The sequence below is a fragment of the Salvia miltiorrhiza genome, chromosome 2 (assembly GCF_028751815.1).
Source record: "Salvia miltiorrhiza cultivar Shanhuang (shh) chromosome 2, IMPLAD_Smil_shh, whole genome shotgun sequence".
NCBI classification, from domain to species: Eukaryota; Viridiplantae; Streptophyta; class Magnoliopsida; order Lamiales; family Lamiaceae; genus Salvia; species Salvia miltiorrhiza.
In genome coordinates this window covers 72,711,471-72,730,910 of record NC_080388.1, presented here as the reverse complement: position 1 = coordinate 72,730,910, position 19,440 = coordinate 72,711,471, and the positions used below count along the sequence as shown (strand labels likewise).

The following is a 19,440-nucleotide window of genomic DNA, read 5'->3' as shown; positions in this document are numbered from 1 at the left end:
GACCATGCTAGTCATGATATGATGCAAAATACATCCAACACAAAAACCACAATATAATATACTCATGAACCTAAAAATTAAATAGGTACACATACAAATGCATCAATAAAGCTCAAGTTATTTCCTTAAATTCTTCCACCTATTATAATAGGAGAGATTTTTCCTACACAACTTTTTAAATAAATTAACGAGTAAACAAAGAAATTTAAAAATAATATCACTGTGGACTTGAACTTATAACCTTTAACTTTATATATTAACCACATTATCGTTAAGTCAACACACATTTGAATAGCGACAGCGAGTCCTTCCCATCTAGAGTTTGCGTAAATGCAAATGAGCCCCGTGTTGCGGCCGAGTCGTCAAGGCGGCCATCGGAGCGTGGGTATACGACGGCGACAGCTCGAACGAGAAGCGTCGCAGCATCATAGCGAGCACCAATTTGGCCTCAATCATCGCGAAATTCAGGCCGATGCATATCCGAGGCCCCCACCCGAACGGGAAGAAGAAACCCCCACCACCCTTGGCCGCATTCGTCACTCCCTCACCGAACCTCCCCGGATCGAACTCCGCCGCGTCCTCGCCCCAACTCCGTCGGTCGTGCTGCGCCAAGATGATCGGCAACGACACCCGAACTCCCGCCGGCAGAGTGAGCCTCCCCAGCTGGGTCTCCTCGCTCACGCTCCGCTCCAGAGCGAGCACCGGCGGATAGTGCCTCAACACCTCGTGCAGAATCATGCCCACCTGCATCCATCGTCTCTCCCCAATCACTACTACTAATCATAACACCAATTCACATTTTTTTTCGACAGATTGATAAATTTAAACTCACAATTTTGAGGCGATTTATGGCATCGAAAGTCGGGTTTTCTTCCCCTAAGACGCGCACGGCTTCTTCCCTGGCCTTCGCCTGCCAATCTGGATGTCTGCTCAACAAAATCAATGACCAAACCAGCAACGAGGAAATGGTCTCCTGCCCCGCGAAATAGAACAATTTGCACTCTTCTATTACTTGGTCAATCGTCATCCCAAACTTTCTATTGCCATTCTCTTCGATTTCTTGAAGATTCGACTGCAACATCAACCCCAACAAGTCTTCATCGATAGCTTCCCCTGCTTTCATGGCGTCGATCCTTTTATCGATGAGGCCGCGGATATTAGACCTCACTTCTTCGTAAATCTGCTTAATCCTTCTGTTCCTTTTGGTTGGTAGAAATCTACAACATATATAAAATCAGACACCCGGGTGAGTATTCGGATTTGGAATCAGACTTTTGCCTAATCCGATCAGATCCGATCCAAAAAAATCCGTAAGTTTCTAAAATTCAATCCAATTCGAATCATATTATCCGAAAATCCAAAAATCTCAGATAAATCCGATCCGAACCAAAAAATTTAGAAATATTTGACTAATAATAATCACATTGATATAAATGATAATTCAGATTTCGGATTTTAAAAGTATCAATCCAATCTGATCCGAATATTCGAAATTTGCCTAAAATTCAATTCAGTCTCATCTGAATATCCGAATCAAATTTAAAATTTCGATTTGATTCGGATCGGATATTCGAATTTCGGTATTGTGCTCTCCCTACCTCAACTTTCTATAAGAAAGCAATTTGAGTACCTTGATCCTGGGATATACACCGACTGCATCGCCTTCATAATAAGGGCGGATTGCTCGAGCTGAAGCTCGAATACTCTTCTCCCTTGTTTATAGCTGCTACCAAAAGCGGTTCTTGAAATCGCGTCGCTGGTTATGCTCTCCAAATAAGGGCACACATCAAACTCACACCACCCTTCCCGCGAGACACGCTTTTCCCATTCCTTCAAAACCTCGTCGCAGCTCAAGTGGAAGGCTGGTACCATCAGCTGTAGTCAAAATCAACATTTCTATGAAATCTTGATCATACTAATAATATTAAAAAAGAGAAAATGAAAAATAGAGGGACCTTGAGCTTGTCAAGATGGAAAGCAGGGTTGATGATTTTTCTGTGTTTGCTCCATTTATCCTTTTCATGGCTGAAAATCCCTTGCGAGAACATCCTCACCAGTGGATTCAATACCCTGGGCTTCTCAAAAACCGAATGCTTGTTCAAAACTTGCTTGATTAGCTCAGTTTCTGTGATCACCACTACAGGAGTTGGGCCTTTCCATATAAAGCACTCATTTCCTGCAGTTTTGAAAAATATGAGTAATGGACAACAGGCGAAACCCGTTGTATATAAGAAAATCGTCTATCATAAATGAAGGTGTAGTCGATTTAGGGCGCTGATAGACAACGATTTGCAAATTTCTTGTAGTGCACGTACCGTGTTTGCGGATGGTATTGAGAAGAAAAGGTTGCAATCTTGGCTTGATATCATCGTCGAGATTGATGGGCTTGGAGTTGGCTTCTTGCATCGCCTTCACCATCTCCTTCATGTCACCGGACACCGGTCTGTATGAATTACCATTCAGCCCCTGCTTCCTCAGGATCTTCTCCAGCCTCTGTGGCCTCAAATATGCCCAATTTAGTAATCTCCATGCGTATGTTACCACAACTGCGATGGCGAAACAAGCAGCAACGATGCTGTATATCCCTCGCATTTTTCTTTACTCCAAACCTAGTTTCTGCTGCACATTTGTGAAAAAGAAAAAGACTAATTAAAACGATAAACCAAACAGGGGCTCCACCTCCATCCCCTGCTTTCTAGAGCTTCACGCACAGTTAATTGGGATAAAATATAAACAATGTTATGCGTGGCTTAGGCTAAATTTGCTTTCTTTTCTTTCTTTTTTGACTTGTTTACGTTTGATTGCTTATTATTATTAAAAAGATGAAAAATATTGTATCTTATTGCTAGAAAGTAACATGTTAATTATGATATCCTATATGCTGAATTCATCGATACAAAATATAATTGATCTATTACTCCAAATCTTTATGATATATTTAATTTTAAGAATAATTATAAATTGAAGTACTATATATTTTTAGCTTCACTATTGGTGCCTCACTTTTTCTGGGCACAAAAATTAAGAAAAATGTGTAAATTAAATAAAATGACTAAATTCTATACATTTTCAAGAATTAATTGTTGTCTTTAATGAAAATAAGCCACTTTAACAGGATAGACTAAAAAGCGCCAGAATAGACTAAAATGGAAAATAAGTCACTTTTAGCCGGACATGCTCCCTCTGTCCCACGAATCTTGACACATTTGGTTTCGACACAGAAATTAAGGAGTTGTAGATTAGTATTTTAAGTGTATAGTTAATAAAGTATAAAAGTGATAAAGTAGAAGAGAGAATGTAATAATTATTACCTTATTTGAAAATGTGTCAAGATTCGTGGGACGACCCTAAATTATACGGAGAATGGGAGTATGATTTAAAAAAATATATTAATTCATTGGTATTAAATTATACGGAGAATGGGCCAGTTTCCTGTATGAGGGGCCTTATGATGAACCTTAATTGAAATGAATACAACCCATACTTTTTTTTGATTAAAATATCATTAGAATATACATTAACGCACATTTGAATATACATTATCTTTTTACAAAATAATTTTACTTTGGGGTAGCTCGATCTGACCTACTCACATTAAAACGATCTCATGGGTCTATTTAGAACGTCAGCCTTTTGAACTTCATATCAGTGGGTCCCATATAATATTTTACTATATATTCTCAAAAAAAAAAAAAATTACTACTATATTTATTTGCGTACCGTTGAGTCGTTGACTGGCTATGGTCGATTTAATTGCATTTACTTCAACATGAAAACAAAATCTAAAACATTATCCACGAAAGAAAAATACTCCCTCCGTCCCATTATTTATGGGACGTTACTGTTCGACACGGAGATTAAGAAGAGTAAAATTAAGGAATTAGATATGTAATGTTATTTTAATCAACACACTCACAGTCACACTTCCTCTCTCTCGGCCTCTTTCTCGTCGGACCGGTACACGGCGGTGCCGCCTCGTCGGCCCCTCTCCGTTCCCCCTGTCCTCTATCTCCCTTCCCTCTTCCCTCTCTCCATCTCTCTCTCCGACTCTCTTTCGAAAAATAAAATCAATTTATGCAAAATCGATTTTGAAGACATCCCAAAACCAATTCACCAGCAAAATCAATTTTGAAGACATACAAGAACCAATTCTGCAAAATTCGCCGGCGTCGAGCAGTCACCAGGCTTCCTCACCGGCGTCGAGCAGTTACCAGATTCAAATTACCAAACCAAAAAACAAGATCTAAATTCACCAAATTACATAATCAAATCAACAAAATAAAAATCAGATGTGCTTTGAAAACCCACAAAATTAGTGGAACCAAAATCGAAACAAAACCCTCAAAAATCGAAACAAAAGCCACAAACAAAATCGAAACAAAACCCACAACAATCGAAATTCAGTTATTGAAGACGAGATCTACACATCCCAAACCTACAAACAAAATTCGAACTCCGCCACCGCTGCTTCGTCGCTGCTATTCACCGGTGAGATGAGGCGGTGGAGACATGGGGGAAAAGACGGTGGAGGCGTCGTGCAGAGGAGGGAGAAGGCAGCGTGCAGAGAGGGGGAGCCGGTGGAGACGTCGCACAGAGGAGGGAGAAGGCGGTGTGCAGAGGGGGGAGACGGGCACCGGCGTCGCACAGAGAGGCCGGCGGCCGGAACCCAAGAAAGCCGACGAGAGAGAGGAGGTTTCAGGTGGAACGTGAGAGGGAGAGGTTCAGATTTTGAAAATATTTTCAAGTCCCTAAACTCATTTAAGAGTAATTAGCGAATATATTAATGCTTAAATGCCTCCTGATTTTTTCCAAAAAAAGAAATGTGCCATATAGGTTGGGACAGCCCAAAAAGGAATACGTGTCATGAATAATGGGACGGAGGGAGTAAAGAATTATTGTTAATTATTAAAATATCTAATTATGTTAAGCTCCATGTGATTTTGACGATCGATTTTAAGGGTATATATTGAGTTTAGCAAAAATAAAAATATAATCCTTCATTAAATATGATTCCTCAACAAATGAATTTTAGGAATATGCATATAATTTACCAAATTATTCATTTTATGTTTGGAACATATCAAGGAAACTGTTAGCATTCTAATTAATAATTCAAATTTATCAATTAAAAAAAGTTCTGTTTAAAATGTTATAATCTGAAATTTCACAAGAAAATTATATTTTCATCAAATTAAATCTATGATGTCTAAATTAAAACTACAGAAGAAAAATAAATAATTACAAATAATTAAACATTGCCACTGTTTTTCAGTAAGAAGATGTTGTTATAACCGGGTACACGATCAAGATATTACAAAATAATATTTTGAGAAATTACAACTCAAAATAATTGAAATATTACAAAGTAAATAATTTGAGAAATTACAACTCAAATAATTTGATACAACTGAAATACACTGTATAAATAAATTATACGTATAAACTAAGTCGAGTCGAGATGAATCTCTTCCCGCAAGAAGATTATCGCCCCGGTAGTGCTCTTCGGTTAGGCGTATCTTCCCCAAAGGTAAAACGACTTCGTCTCGTTGGATGTAGCACCACAATCCGGCGAGCTCCGGCGAACTAAATAGGATCAAGAACTGAGCACAAGTGTTTGCAGAGAGTGTTGTATGTAAATGGCAGAATGCAGGATTTTGTAGTTCTAATCTGCATGTTCTCCATAGGCCTATTTATAGGCAAGTGGTAAGTATGAATTCAGCACCTTGAATTCTACTCCACGGCTGGAAGCCGTAAATGTTGAAGAAATGGCCGGTGGGCGCAGTCATTGAAGAAACTCAGTTGCAAAAATGAAGACGCCATGCAGAAGTCGAAGTTGGCGTCCTGCTAATGCTTCTTCTGCTGCTGCTGTCAACTGTTGCTGTTGCTGTGGGCTTGGGAATAAAAAATAATCATTGGGCCAAGAATAAATTCTGTTGGGCCAATAAATAAAAAGCCCAGTGGAGTTGGTCCAAAAAATAGTTTGGGCCCCAAACACCACCCCAAAGCACCAATTGCCAAGATCCAAGTCCTTGGCCGCGGCCCGTACCCGACCCGCCCGTCCGGCGGCGGCGACGTCGTCGTCCGTCCGATCGATCGATCGATCGTCGGCGGCGGCGCGCGTGTGTGTGTGCGCGCGAGGCTAGTACTTAGATCAAGCCCACTAGCAAGCCCACAAGTCAATTTATCAACTCCATGTGCTTTGCTATTCTTATACATGAAAAACATCTCTATGTTTTCCAATGTGGGATAACATAACAAATGTTATTTTCCCTCTTCAACATCCAAACTTTGACATACAATATCTCACTCATCGGAAATCGGTTTTGAGACTTCAAGTATATCACGTTGATCTACTCGAGATGTAGATTAACATACAATCATTATTTTAATTAAATAATAAATATTTAATTAAATAATAATTTTCAGATATGGCATAAAACCATATTTCCAACAATCCCCCACATGAGTGAGAAAATAGTATGCGAAAGTATGCAAACACTTAGCTCAGTCCTCTTAAGATACAACATTGCATTTGGAAAGGTAGCTTGTGGCTTTGAACCTGCCATAGTCAATATTATCGAGTATACCGGCGGCCTAGTGGATTGTGTTCCTTGAACTAGTCCTCATCGATGTATACTTAGTCAACAATATTGACACAATATTGCTTCAATCCTTATTCGTTCTCACGTTTGTGTCCATTACAGGCCTTGGAACACCTCTTTGGATTCATAAGTGTTTCAATCGAAGCGGCCCCACTTCACACTTACATAGGTGACTCTTAACTCAAGTATCCTGCTATACTTGTCCTCTTCGAGGAGTTCTAGAGTCATTAAAAGTCAAAGACTTAACCTCACCACGTGCAGGTTTCCGAACACTCACTGTTCTACAAGGAATAGGCAATTCGAGTGTTCAACACACGGATTTTCATAGCTTAGTTGTCCCATTGAACCAAGTTCTTGGGATCCTCCAGTCATCATGGTTGGGTTGCCACTATGATTATCCTTAATTTGTGGACTTCAAACCCATTCCCCCTAACAGTTTATACATCTGATCTCGATGGATACTTTTTGTCAAAGGATCCGCTATGTTATCAATTGATCTTATATAATCAATTGAGATAACTCCACTAGTGATCAAATGTCTCACGGTATTATGACGTCGACGAATATGTCTCGACTTACCGTTATACAAATGGTTTTGTGCTCGTCCGATAGCAGCTTGACTATCACAATGAATTATCACGGACGACACAGGTTTCGACCAACATGGAATATCCTCGAGGAAATTTCTAAGCCACTCGGCTTCTTCACCAGCTTTATCCAAAGCTATGAATTCTGATTCCATGGTCGATCTAGCAATACATGTTTGCTTCTTGGATTTCCAAGACACAGCACCACCCCCCACAGTGAACACATAACCGCTCGTTGAAAACGAGTCTTTGGCATCAGATATCCAATTTGCATCACAGTACCCTTCAAGTACAGAGGGTTCCCTAGTATAATGAATCGCATAGTTTTGAGTATATTTCAAATATCTCAAAACCCTTTCAAGAGCTTTCCAATGTTCATTACTAGGGTTAGCTGTAAAGCTGCCCAACTTGTTGACCGAGCATGCTATATCGGGACGAGTGCAATTTGTTAGATACAACAAGCTCCCAATAATCTTCGCATATTCTATCGCGTCAACAGGTTCTCCCTTGTGTACACTCAAATGCACACTAGGTTCCCATGGTGTCTTAGCTATTGGCTTGTCAAAAGCGTTGAATTTCTTTAACACTTTCTCAACGTAGTGAGATTGTGTTATAGTAATACCATCAGGTCTTCTTAGAATTTTAATTCCAAGGATAACATCAGCTAAGCCCATATCTTTCATGCTAAAATTTTTACTTAGCATGCCTTTGGTTTCTTGAATCACTCGGGAATTACTTCCCATGATGAGCATGTCATCTACATAAAGACAAACAATAACATATCCGTTATTAGAATTCTTAATGTAGACACATTTATCGCACTCATTGATTCTGAATCCATTTGACAACATTACACTGTCAAATTTTAAATGCCATTGAAGCGGTGCTTGCTTCAACCCATATAAAGACCTTTGAAGTTTGCATACTTTGTGCTCTTGCCCAGGTACTACAAACCCTTCAGGTTGCTTCATATATATTTCATCTTCCAACTCGCCATACAAGAACGCAGTTTTCACATCCATTTGGTGAATCTCGAGATTGTGCAAGGCAGCAATAGCGAGAAGCATCCGAATAGATGTTAGTCTGGTCACAGGTGAATAGGTATCGAAGAAATCGTACCCTTCTTTCTGCCTGAAACCTTGAACGACAAGTCGGGCTTTGTACTTATCTATAGTACCATCAGATTTGTACTTCTTCTTTAGGATCCATTTGCATCCTAAAGCTTTACTTCCAGGTGGTAGATCCACTAACACCCAAGTATGATTCTGCATAATGGAATCAATCTCAATATCGATGGCTTCTTTCCAGAGAGCTGCATCTGAGCCAGACATAGCTTCTTTAATCGTCACCGGTTCGCCATCTAGCATCAAGACAACATAATCCGGTCCATAGACATTAGCTTTTCTAACTCGTTCCCCACGTCTCGGTTCTACATCCATAGGTTTAGACCTTGGTCTTTTCCTATTAGGTGGTACATGATTAGAACCCGTGGCATCATCTACTTGAGTAGAATTATTAGCTACTTCCATAGGTTTAGAACCTGTAGCATCACCATCAACTCCATCATTAGAGTTCGATGTACCTTTATCCTTGTTAGGATAGATATTTTCAAAGAATATAGCATTCCTTGATTCTATCGTTGTCCCAACATGTATATCAGGTATCTCCGATCTGTGCACTATAAAACGATAGGCACTGCTATTAAGTGCATGACCAATGAAGATACAATCCACCGTTTTAGGTCCTATTGTAACTTGCTTTGGTAAAGGCACTTCTACCTTGGCTAAACACCCCCACACTTTGAGGTATTTATACGAAGGTTTCCTTCCTTTCCATAGCTCATAGGGAGTTACATCTTTCCCTTTGAGTGGAATCTTGTTCAAGATATAGTTGGCCGTTAAGACAGCTTCCCCCCACATGTTCTGGGGTAATCCTGAACTAATCAACAAGGCATTCATCATCTCCTTAAGAGTTCGATTCTTGCGTTCAGCAACGCCGTTAGATTGTGGTGAATAAGGAGCCGTCGTTTGATGGATTATACCACTTTCGTTGCATAATTCAGCAAACGGAGCTACATACTCTCCACCTCTATCACTTCGAACCATCTTAATTCGACATCCAAGTTGATTCTCGGCTTCATTTTTGAAGTTTATAAAAGCTTCAATAGCCTCATCTTTACTTTTCAATAAGTAAAGGTAACAATACTTTGTGCAATCGTCTATAAAGGTGATAAAGTACTTCTTGCCACCTCTAGTTTGCACGAACTTTAAATCACAAACATCGGTGTGAATAAGTTCCAATGGTTGAGTGCTCATTTTTACCGATTTAAACGGTAACTTAGCCATTTTGGCTTCAACACAAACTTCACATTTTTCTTGTGAGTTGTATTCATCAACTTTTAGTAAATTCATTTTTACTAATCTCTTTATAGCATTTAGATTAACATGTCCAAGTCTACAATGCCATAAATCAGAACACTCAATCAAGTAAGCAGAAGAGGTTGATGCATCTTTATTGATTTTAGCATTGGCAGGCTTACAAGCTCTTACACCAAGTTTGAAATGTCCTTCGGAGGCATAGCCTTTCCCTAGGAACTTTCCCCACTTGCGTATTACAACATAGTCAGATTTGAAAAACAATTCAAAATCCTTATTCGTAAGCCTAAAGCCCGAAATTAAATTCTTTCGGACAGTTGGAACGTGTAATACGTCTTTTAATGTGATCTCCACGCTCGACGTGAGTTGAAGAATCACATCTCTCATGCCAAGGACTTGGGATGTCCGTTCGCTAGCCTCCATTATCGTTTTGTTTTCCACTTCTTTGTAGTTGTGGAACAACTCACGATTTATGCATATATGGACGGTAGCGCCGGTGTCCACGAACCAAGCGTTCGGGTTGTCCACATGATTCACCTCGGAGATCATGGCAGCAAAGTCATCGTGGTTCCAATCGTCGAAGTCCTTCTCGACGTTGTTCACGTTGCTCTTTGCCTTCTTCCGCTTTGGCTTGCGGCAATCCTTAGCCATGTGACCTTGTTTGTCACAATTAAAGCATACACCATCAAACTTTGATGGTTGATTACCGCCTTGCTTCCCTTTACCCTTATTATTAGGGTTAGGGCGACCACGTTTGTTGGAGGGACCGCCTTTCTCGGTGAGATTGGCCTTTGCCTCCATTGGAGCTTTTCCCTTTTGATCACGACTTCTCACGTGATCCTCCATTTGAAGCTTGGATATTAATATCGGCACGGACATCTCCGAGCGCTCATGCTTCAAAAGGTTTTGAAATTTCCTCCAACTAGGAGGTAATTTCTCTATGATGATTGCAACGAGCAATGCATCCGCCAAGGGCATCCCTTCGGCTTGAACCTCATGTGAAAGATTTTGGAACTCTTCCACTTGGTCCATCAATGGCCGGGAGTCGACCATTTTATATTCCAACCATTTGGCGACAATATACTTGGTAGTATTTGCCTTGTCCACTTGATATTTCAGATCAAGGGCCTCCCACAATTGTTTCGCGGTTTCATGAACCTTGAAAACACGGTAGAGCCGTTCGTCCAGAGACATGAGAACGGTGTTACGGCACAAGTAGTCGCCGCGGCACCAGTTCAAATATCCGGTACGAATTTCTTGGCTTGTCTCCCCTTCCCCTTCACTCGGGGTTGGAGGTTTATCCTCCATTAAGAATCCGGCAAACCCCACGGTTGTGAGGTAGAATAGCATCTTCTCTTGCCAATATTTGAAGTTCTTGCCTGAGAACGTTGATGGTTTCTCGGCAAGACCAATAGTTCTAGATGTTGACGATGAAGCCCCCGTTGATGCAAACGAGGAAAATATTGACGACGTGGTTGAACCGATGGTTGTAGAGGTGGTGGAGCCATCCATATTGACGTCGGTGTGAGCCATTTCTCGAACGTGTATCAACGGCAGAGAAATAATCTTCTTGCGATTGTTAGAACCGGGTACACGATCAAGATATTACAAAATAATATTTTGAGAAATTACAACTAAAAATAATTGAAATATTACAAAGTAAATAATTTGAGAAATTACAACTCAAATAATTTGATACAACTGAAATACACTGTATAAATAAATTATACGTATAAACTAAGTCGAGTCGAGATGAATCTCTTCCCGCAAGAAGATTATCGCCCCGGTAGTGCTCTTCGATTAGGCGTATCTTCCCCAAAGGTAAAACGACTTCGTCTCGTTGGATGTAGCACCACAATCCGGCGAGCTCCGGCGAACTAAATAGGATCAAGAACTGAGCACAAGTGTTTGCAGAGAGTGTTGTATGTAAATGGCAGAATGCAGGATTTTGTAGTTCTAATCTGCATGTTCTCCATAGGCCTATTTATAGGCAAGTGGTAAGTATGAATTCAGCACCTTGAATTCTACTCCACGGCTGGAAGCCGTAAATGTTGAAGAAATGGCCGGTGGGCGCAGTCATTGAAGAAACTCAGTTGCAAAAATGAAGACGCCATGCAGAAGTCGAAGTTGGCGTCCTGCTAATGCTTCTTCTGCTGCTGCTGTCAACTGTTGCTGTTGCTGTGGGCTTGGGAATAAAAAACAATCATTGGGCCAAGAATAAATTCTGTTGGGCCAATAAATAAAAAGCCCAGTGGAGTTGGTCCAAAAAATAGTTTGGGCCCCAAACACCACCCCAAAGCACCAATTGCCAAGATCCAAGTCCTTGGCCGCGGCCCGTACCCGACCCGCCCGTCCGGCGGCGGCGACGTCGTCGTCCGTCCGTCCGATCGATCGATCGATCGATCGTCGGCGGCGGCGCGCGTGTGTGTGTGCGCGCGAGGCTAGTACTTAGATCAAGCCCACTAGCAAGCCCACAAGTCAATTTATCAACTCCATGTGCTTTGCTATTCTTATACATGAAAAACATCTCTATGTTTTCCAATGTGGGATAACATAACAAATGTTATTTTCCCTCTTCAACATCCAAACTTTGACATACAATATCTCACTCATCGGAAATCAGTTTTGAGACTTCAAGTATATCACGTTGATCTACTCGAGATGTAGATTAACATACAATCATTATTTTAATTAAATAATAAATATTTAATTAAATAATAATTTTCAGATATGGCATAAAACCATATTTCCAACAATCCCCCACATGAGTGAGAAAATAGTATGCGAAAGTATGCAAACACTTAGCTCAGTCCTCTTAAGATACAACATTGCATTTGGAAAGGTAGCTTGTGGCTTTGAACCTGCCATAGTCAATATTATCGAGTATACCGGCGGCCTAGTGGATTGTGTTCCTTGAACTAGTCCTCCTCGATGTATACTTAGTCAACAATATTGACACAATATTGCTTCAATCCTTATTCGTTCTCACGTTTGTGTCCATTACAGGCCTTGGAACACCTCTTTGGATTCATAAGTGTTTCAATCGAAGCGGCCCCACTTCACACTTACATAGGTGACTCTTAACTCAAGTATCCTGCTATACTTGTCCTCTTCGAGGAGTTCTAGAGTCATTAAAAGTCAAAGACTTAACCTCACCACGTGCAGGTTTCCGAACACTCACTGTTCTACAAGGAATAGGCAATTCGAGTGTTCAACACACGGATTTTCATAGCTTAGTTGTCCCATTGAACCAAGTTCTTGGGATCCTCCAGTCATCATGGTTGGGTTGCCACTATGATTATCCTTAATTTGTGGACTTCAAACCCATTCCCTCTAACAGTTTATACATCTGATCTCGATGGATACTTTTTGTCAAAGGATCCGCTATGTTATCAATTGATCTTATATAATCAATTGAGATAACTCCACTAGTGATCAAATGTCTCACGGTATTATGACGTCGACGAATATGTCTCGACTTACCGTTATACAAATGGTTTTGTGCTCGTCCGATAGCAGCTTGACTATCACAATGAATTATCACGGACGACACAGGTTTCGACCAACATGGAATATCCTCGAGGAAATTTCTAATCCACTCGGCTTCTTCACCAGCTTTATCCAAAGCTATGAATTCTGATTCCATGGTCGATCTAGCAATACATGTTTGCTTCTTGGATTTCCAAGACACAGCACCACCCCCCACAATGAACACATAACCGCTCGTTGAAAACGAGTCTTTGGCATCAGATATCCAATTTGCATCACAGTACCCTTCAAGTACAGAGGGTTCCCTAGTATAATGAATCGCATAGTTTTGAGTATATTTCAAATATCTCAAAACCGACGGATAGAGCCTCAACACCTCGTGCAGGATCATATTCATGATTTTGAGTTGATTTAGTACTTCAAAATTTGGCTTTTGTTCCCCCAAAACTTTCAAAACCTCTTGCATGTCTTGCTCTTGCCTTTCAATCTGGATGCTTTCTCAGTAAAATCAAGGTCCAAGCCAGCAAAGTGGCACTAGTCTCTTGCCCTGCGAAATAGAACAGTTTGCATTCTTCGACTACTTCATCAATGCTCATTCCGGAGCTCTTGTTGTCGTCTTGCTCCATTTCTTTGTAATTCGACTCCAGCAATATGCCCAGTAAGTCTTCAGCAGTGGTAGCTTCCCCTGCTTCCATGGCCTTGATCCTTTTATTGATGAGACTCCGTATGATTGACTGGACTTCTCTTTCGATTTCTTTCATTCTCTTGTTCCTTTTGGTCGGCAGAAATCTACATTTTCAAGAGATGAAATTTAAGATGATTCGTTTGTTTGTGTAAATGTGTAACAAGGCGAAATGAACTATTATACGATGAGGTGGTCTTGGATACAATCGGGTGTATCGTACAACCTAGTTGCACTCGCACCCAGACACTGACTGGCACCTTGATTGGAATCTGCATCCTGACCCGAATCGTGTAAATGACACTGTTCGATTATACAAATAACACTGTCTTATAATCAACACTATTTTGTTATACACATGACACTGCGTATAAATGACACTATAACATTGTAAATGACACTCTGTGTATAATTGACACTATTTTTTTTTTTTTGATTTGGGGGAGTTGGGGAGGGGAAGTAGTGGGGTTTGAACCCGGGACCTCACTGTTCACACACAGGAGGTCGCACCGCTTGGTGTATAATTGACACTATTCAGAAATATAAATAACACTTCTTGTAATTGGCACTATAAGATTGTAAATGGTACTATAATATTTTAAATGACACTATAACATTTTAAAATGTTACAGTATCAGTTATTATATAACTGAAAAATGTCAATTATAGGCAGTGTCATTTGTATAACCGAATATCGTTATTTACACGATTTGGGTCAGGATGCGAACCAAATCAGGATGTTGGTCAGAGTCTGAGTGCTGATGCAACACGGTTGTACAGTACACCTTGTTGTACACAAAGTTTGGAAGAATTCTAATTTTATACACAATTTTTGAAATTTAAAATAAAATAAAACAAGTTTTAATTTTTCAAAATTTTCCCCAATTAATGTAACCCTAACTTCAAAATTTTGTAGTTCAATATGAAACCTTTGACACTTCATTTGCTCCTCATCTTTGAAATTTGAAATGACACGCACTAAATTTTAAACTGTTATGGTTTTATTTTATTTTTTTATGACTTAATGTTTGATTGCGAGGGAAAACTTTATTTTCGTATTGAATTATTGAATTGTGGAGTATGTACGAGTTATGAGCTTCTTATATTAGGTTGTACTAGTAGCATATTTTTAAAAAAAATTAGGGGGAATTTTATATTAGGGCAAAAATCAAGAAAAACAAAATTTAAATTTAATGTATTTTATTTCAAATTTCAAAGGTTACGTGCAAAATCAAATTTCGTCCAAATTTTATGTATTTTACAGCAATTTTCCTTTTTCATAATTGTGGTATATTTACCTTGATCCGGGAATATATATATATGGACTGCAAAACCTTGTCAAAATGGGCAGCCTGTTCAATCTGAAGCTCGAAGATCCTCCTCCCTTCTTTGTAGCTACTGCCGAATGCAGTTCTTGATATTGCGTCGCTAGTTATGCTTTCCAGATAAGGCCACACATCCACCTCACACGCCCCTTTCGCCGACGACAGAATCCTCTCCCATTCGTTCAGAACTTCATCGCAGCTCAAGTAGAAGGCATGCACCATCAGCTGATCATAATGAAGACAAAATCAACACATTGTATTGATACTAAGAATTCGTGCAGGAAATGAGGTATGAGGAAATGCCCAAGGCCAGTTTACAGTCGTTCGGTCTTTAAATTTCTTTATTTATTTATATATTAAAAAAAAAATAGTGCAGGAAATGAGGACCTTGAGCTTGTCGAGATGGAAGGCGGGATTGATGATTTTCCTGTGCTTGGCCCATTTGTCTTCCTCGTAGTTCACCAGCCCTCGCGCGAACAGCTTCGTCAACGGATTCGACTCCTTCACCTTATGATACACCGGATACTTCGCCAGCACTTCCTTAATCAGCTCCACCTCTGTGATAATGATCACCGGCTGCGGCCCCGTCCAGAAAAATGACTCATTTCCTGCAGTTTTATATATTTGTAGAAATTAAAAGTTGATTACTTTCTAATCTAAACAAGACAAAGTAAATTAAATACACACACACCGTATTTCTGAACAGTTTTGAAGACGAAAGCGATGACTCTTGGCTTGATATCATCGCCAAGATTGATGGGTTTGGAAGTGGCATCTTGGATGGTCTCAGACATCTCTTTCAAGTCGCCATAGACTAATCTGTATGAATTCCCCTTGAAACCCTGCTCCCTCAAGATTCTTTCCTGCTTCTTTGGCCTCAAATATGCCCATTTCAGTAATTTCAATGTGTAACTCAGCAAAACGATTGCTAAACAAGAAGCTATTACTTGGTATGCAAATACTTCCATTCTATCCAATCTTTAGCTCTCTATGGCTTATACTACACCCGGCCCTCACCTTGTGGTGCCCATTTATAGGAATGGTTTGCAGTTATATTTACCCACACCCGCAGTGTATGTGGCTTCATAAATGGTAAATCCAGCAGATTACAAATGTGGGTGCAGGGTTCCCATTAAAAGAGTTAATTACTTACGAAAAGGGAAACGATCTTCTAGAAGTTTACTTTTATTTTGAGGCGATCTTATTGATGTTTACTAGAACAACGTGTATACAAGCACTAGATTGTGCATGCAAAAAGGGAAACGATCTTATAGAAGGTTACTAGAAGAACGTGTATACAATTATTGTGAATCTAAAGTTCCAAATGAGATTGTGAGCGCCCAGGACATTAGCAAGGAGTGATTGTCGGTGCATAAGGCATTAAGACTTCGAAGTGGAGGAATACATAAACGAATCGAAACACACCAGAAAGATAGGCATTCCAAGAATATGCAGGTATATATGGGACTGCATATATTCGAGGAGATTATAAATGATTTTATTGGTGCTACTCATACTGATAAGATACATCTTCTTTTTCAGTGACCACGTGGAAAAAACTCCAAAGTTAAGCGAGGTTGACTTGGAGCAATTTAAAAATTTAAAAAGATACACGTACAAATTAAAAAGGTAAAATTTAAAATGGTACACGTACAAATTATTTCCGTAAACTTTTCCACCTATAGAGATTTTTCCCAAAATACTTTTTTTTGATAAATTAACAAATTATAATATAAAATGATTTTTCATGGAAATTCCATGGACTACACACTAGTATTTTATAATAATAATAATAATAATAATAATAATAATAATAATAATAATAATAATAATAATAATAATAATATATTGGATTATATAATACGTAAAGTCCTTCACACTCTCTTTTCTACTCCGTGGGTTCCATTAAGTATGACTCAAGTGTTTTGGGTATACATAAAAAAAATATTGTTAAATGTATAAAGTAAAAGGGTTTCATTTATTTGAAGGCATAAAAACGTTTTGACTTTGAGCCATTATTAATGAGGAATCATAAAGTGATATATATATTTGGGCCATTATTAATGAGAGTATTTATTAATTAGTGCTATCTATTTGATTTTGTAAATTTAAAAGGCTAATTTGACTATTCGGTTAATTGCATAATCGATTACTTAAGTTGTATCTTGTTTATTATTAAATGGAATACATTTCATATATTAATGGTTTAGTTGCTCTTTCTTTTCCTTATCAAAATTAAATAAATTTTATAATAGATTTACTTTCATCATTTCTAATCTTCTATGTAAAAATTAAATTTCAAATAATAATATTTAATCTTATAGTATAATTTTATAATATTATTAATTTTTTTTAAAGACAAATTTGAGTTTTTAAAATATAGATAGAGCGAGAATTAATCAAATGAGAATGATCCTTAAAATGATAAACAAGATTAAATCTGGAACATCAGATATTCAAATCCTACAGTTGAGATTAATCATGTTAAATGAGTTCGAATCCTGGATGGGGCGAAATTTTACCACATTAGTTTAATACGGCTGTACGTATGTTATAATTTTTTGTTTGTAAATTTTTATTGACCTATTCATAGATTTTATTAATTTTATTCGTTATAGATATTTTTTCATAGATGTTAGATCTGGACCATAGACATAACAATCCTATAATGTATAAGTCATCTCATTTTTTTAGGTTAAAGTCTATTCTCACTTGTTAAAGGTTATATATTTGATCAAAAGTGAGTAGTTTTAATATTCACTCGAATATAAACACGATTAACAAAGTAAAATAGGAAATGGCAATAGCTAAGGCAAAATTGTTTCATGGCTGCAACATTATATGTTGGAAAATTTGCTTTGTGCTGATAAAAAAATGTCACTCGGGTCAGCTCCAATCAAGTAACTTCATTTGGAGCGAGTTTATTTTGAATTAGATTTTTTTGGGCCCTATATTTTTGTTTTTTTGGGCCGGTCCATCAAGCCCAATAGCTATATTTGCTTCTTTCTTTTTCTTATTTGGGGCTATACAATATTTTTGCGTAAAATTTTAAATTTATGGATTGTCGGGGTAATAAATATGTATATTTATTAATATTTAATTATTTTTTTAGTGAGAGGTTATAGTGAGAAATAAAATAAAATAAGGAGTATTTTTTTTAGAATTATAAGAGTAATCTATTATATAATCAAATAAGTCACCTGCATGCAGACGAGATCTCTACACTACACAAATGTAAGAAAATAACCGCACGCATGCAAGATTACTAAATATATGTGTGTATATTATTTTTTAAATATTTGTATTTATATGTATGGTGAACGTTCATTATTTGCGAGCATCTTTCATAAGTGTTCTTGGCATTGGTCCACGTCGGTATTTTTTAAAATATTAATTTTCTGCTAATGTCTCACGATAAATTATTATTGAGATTATATGTATAATTTATACATTGCATAAAAAATTTATCTTCCATAGCTACATTAAATTTATCTTGGATTTTATATTTACCATCAAAAAAATAGTTATTGTGAAATTTTAACAATTGACTAATGTGAAATTTGTAGATTGTGCGCAAAGGCACACATTCTATGCTTTCTTTAAAAAATCAATTATTTTGGTTTCACAAAAAAAAAAGAATTATTTTGAAATTGAAAGGTAAACTATGATATAGAAAATTAGGTGAAACTACCAACTTCAAACGATGGTCAATATTGACAAATATGACACAAGTAAGAAACTTATGTTGTTACATTTTATTCGGAAAGTATACAAAGACTAGACACTTGGGGATAATTTTTTGAAAAATCGATTATTTTAAAATTGAAAGATTAATTATACTATTATGAAAATTTATGTGAAACTAGCGATTTAAAACGTGAATGACTCAATATCGACAAGTATGTATATATGACAACTGACAATAAGATTTACATTAAAATGTATATTAGTACATTTTTTTAGAAAGTACTACTTAACACTTTAGTCTTTTTTCAGTTTTTTGAAAAGTAAAGTCTTAAAGATTGTTGCTTCATTACTAACTACATGTGAGCATAGTCGAATTGAAATCGAATATTTATACCAATTCAATAGATTTTGGTGGGGTTGTTTTTTTTTTTTTTTTGACCGAATTAATTTGATTATCAAACCGACCGAAATTAAATATGGATCTAATGTGACCCATTTAGAGGGTGCTTGACTGAGCTTATAAGCTCTTTAAAACAACAACTTATAAGCTCCTTCAAATTATTTGACAAAATAAGTTTTTTAGAACTTAAAAGCAGTAAAAATAAGCTCAAAAAACTTATAAACTCCCCAAAAAATAAGTTCATCTACCCCAACTTATTTTCTCATTATCATATAAGAAACTACATCTTATAA

General features: G+C 37.8%; 1 protein-coding gene across 2 annotated transcripts; it reads right to left on the bottom strand.

The window, feature by feature from the left end:
• Positions 1-98: 98 nt before the first annotated feature.
• On the bottom strand, positions 99-16,032 carry LOC131009120 (cytochrome P450 CYP72A219-like). Of its 2 annotated transcripts, none has more exons than XM_057936338.1 (5): positions 15,752-16,032; positions 15,448-15,668; positions 1,631-1,875; positions 833-1,217; positions 99-744 (listed from the first exon to the last, which is right to left on the bottom strand). In XM_057936338.1, exons 1-5 carry the CDS (start codon positions 16,026-16,028, stop codon positions 316-318), a joined length of 1,557 nt encoding a protein of 518 aa, XP_057792321.1. In that variant the 5' UTR covers positions 16,029-16,032; the 3' UTR covers positions 99-315. The 2 variants fall into 2 exon arrangements, with proteins under 2 accessions (XP_057792321.1, XP_057792320.1); XM_057936337.1 differs by lacking the exons at positions 15,448-15,668; positions 15,752-16,032 and adding exons at positions 1,956-2,176; positions 2,316-2,778.
• Between the last annotated feature and the right edge of the window lie 3,408 nt (positions 16,033-19,440).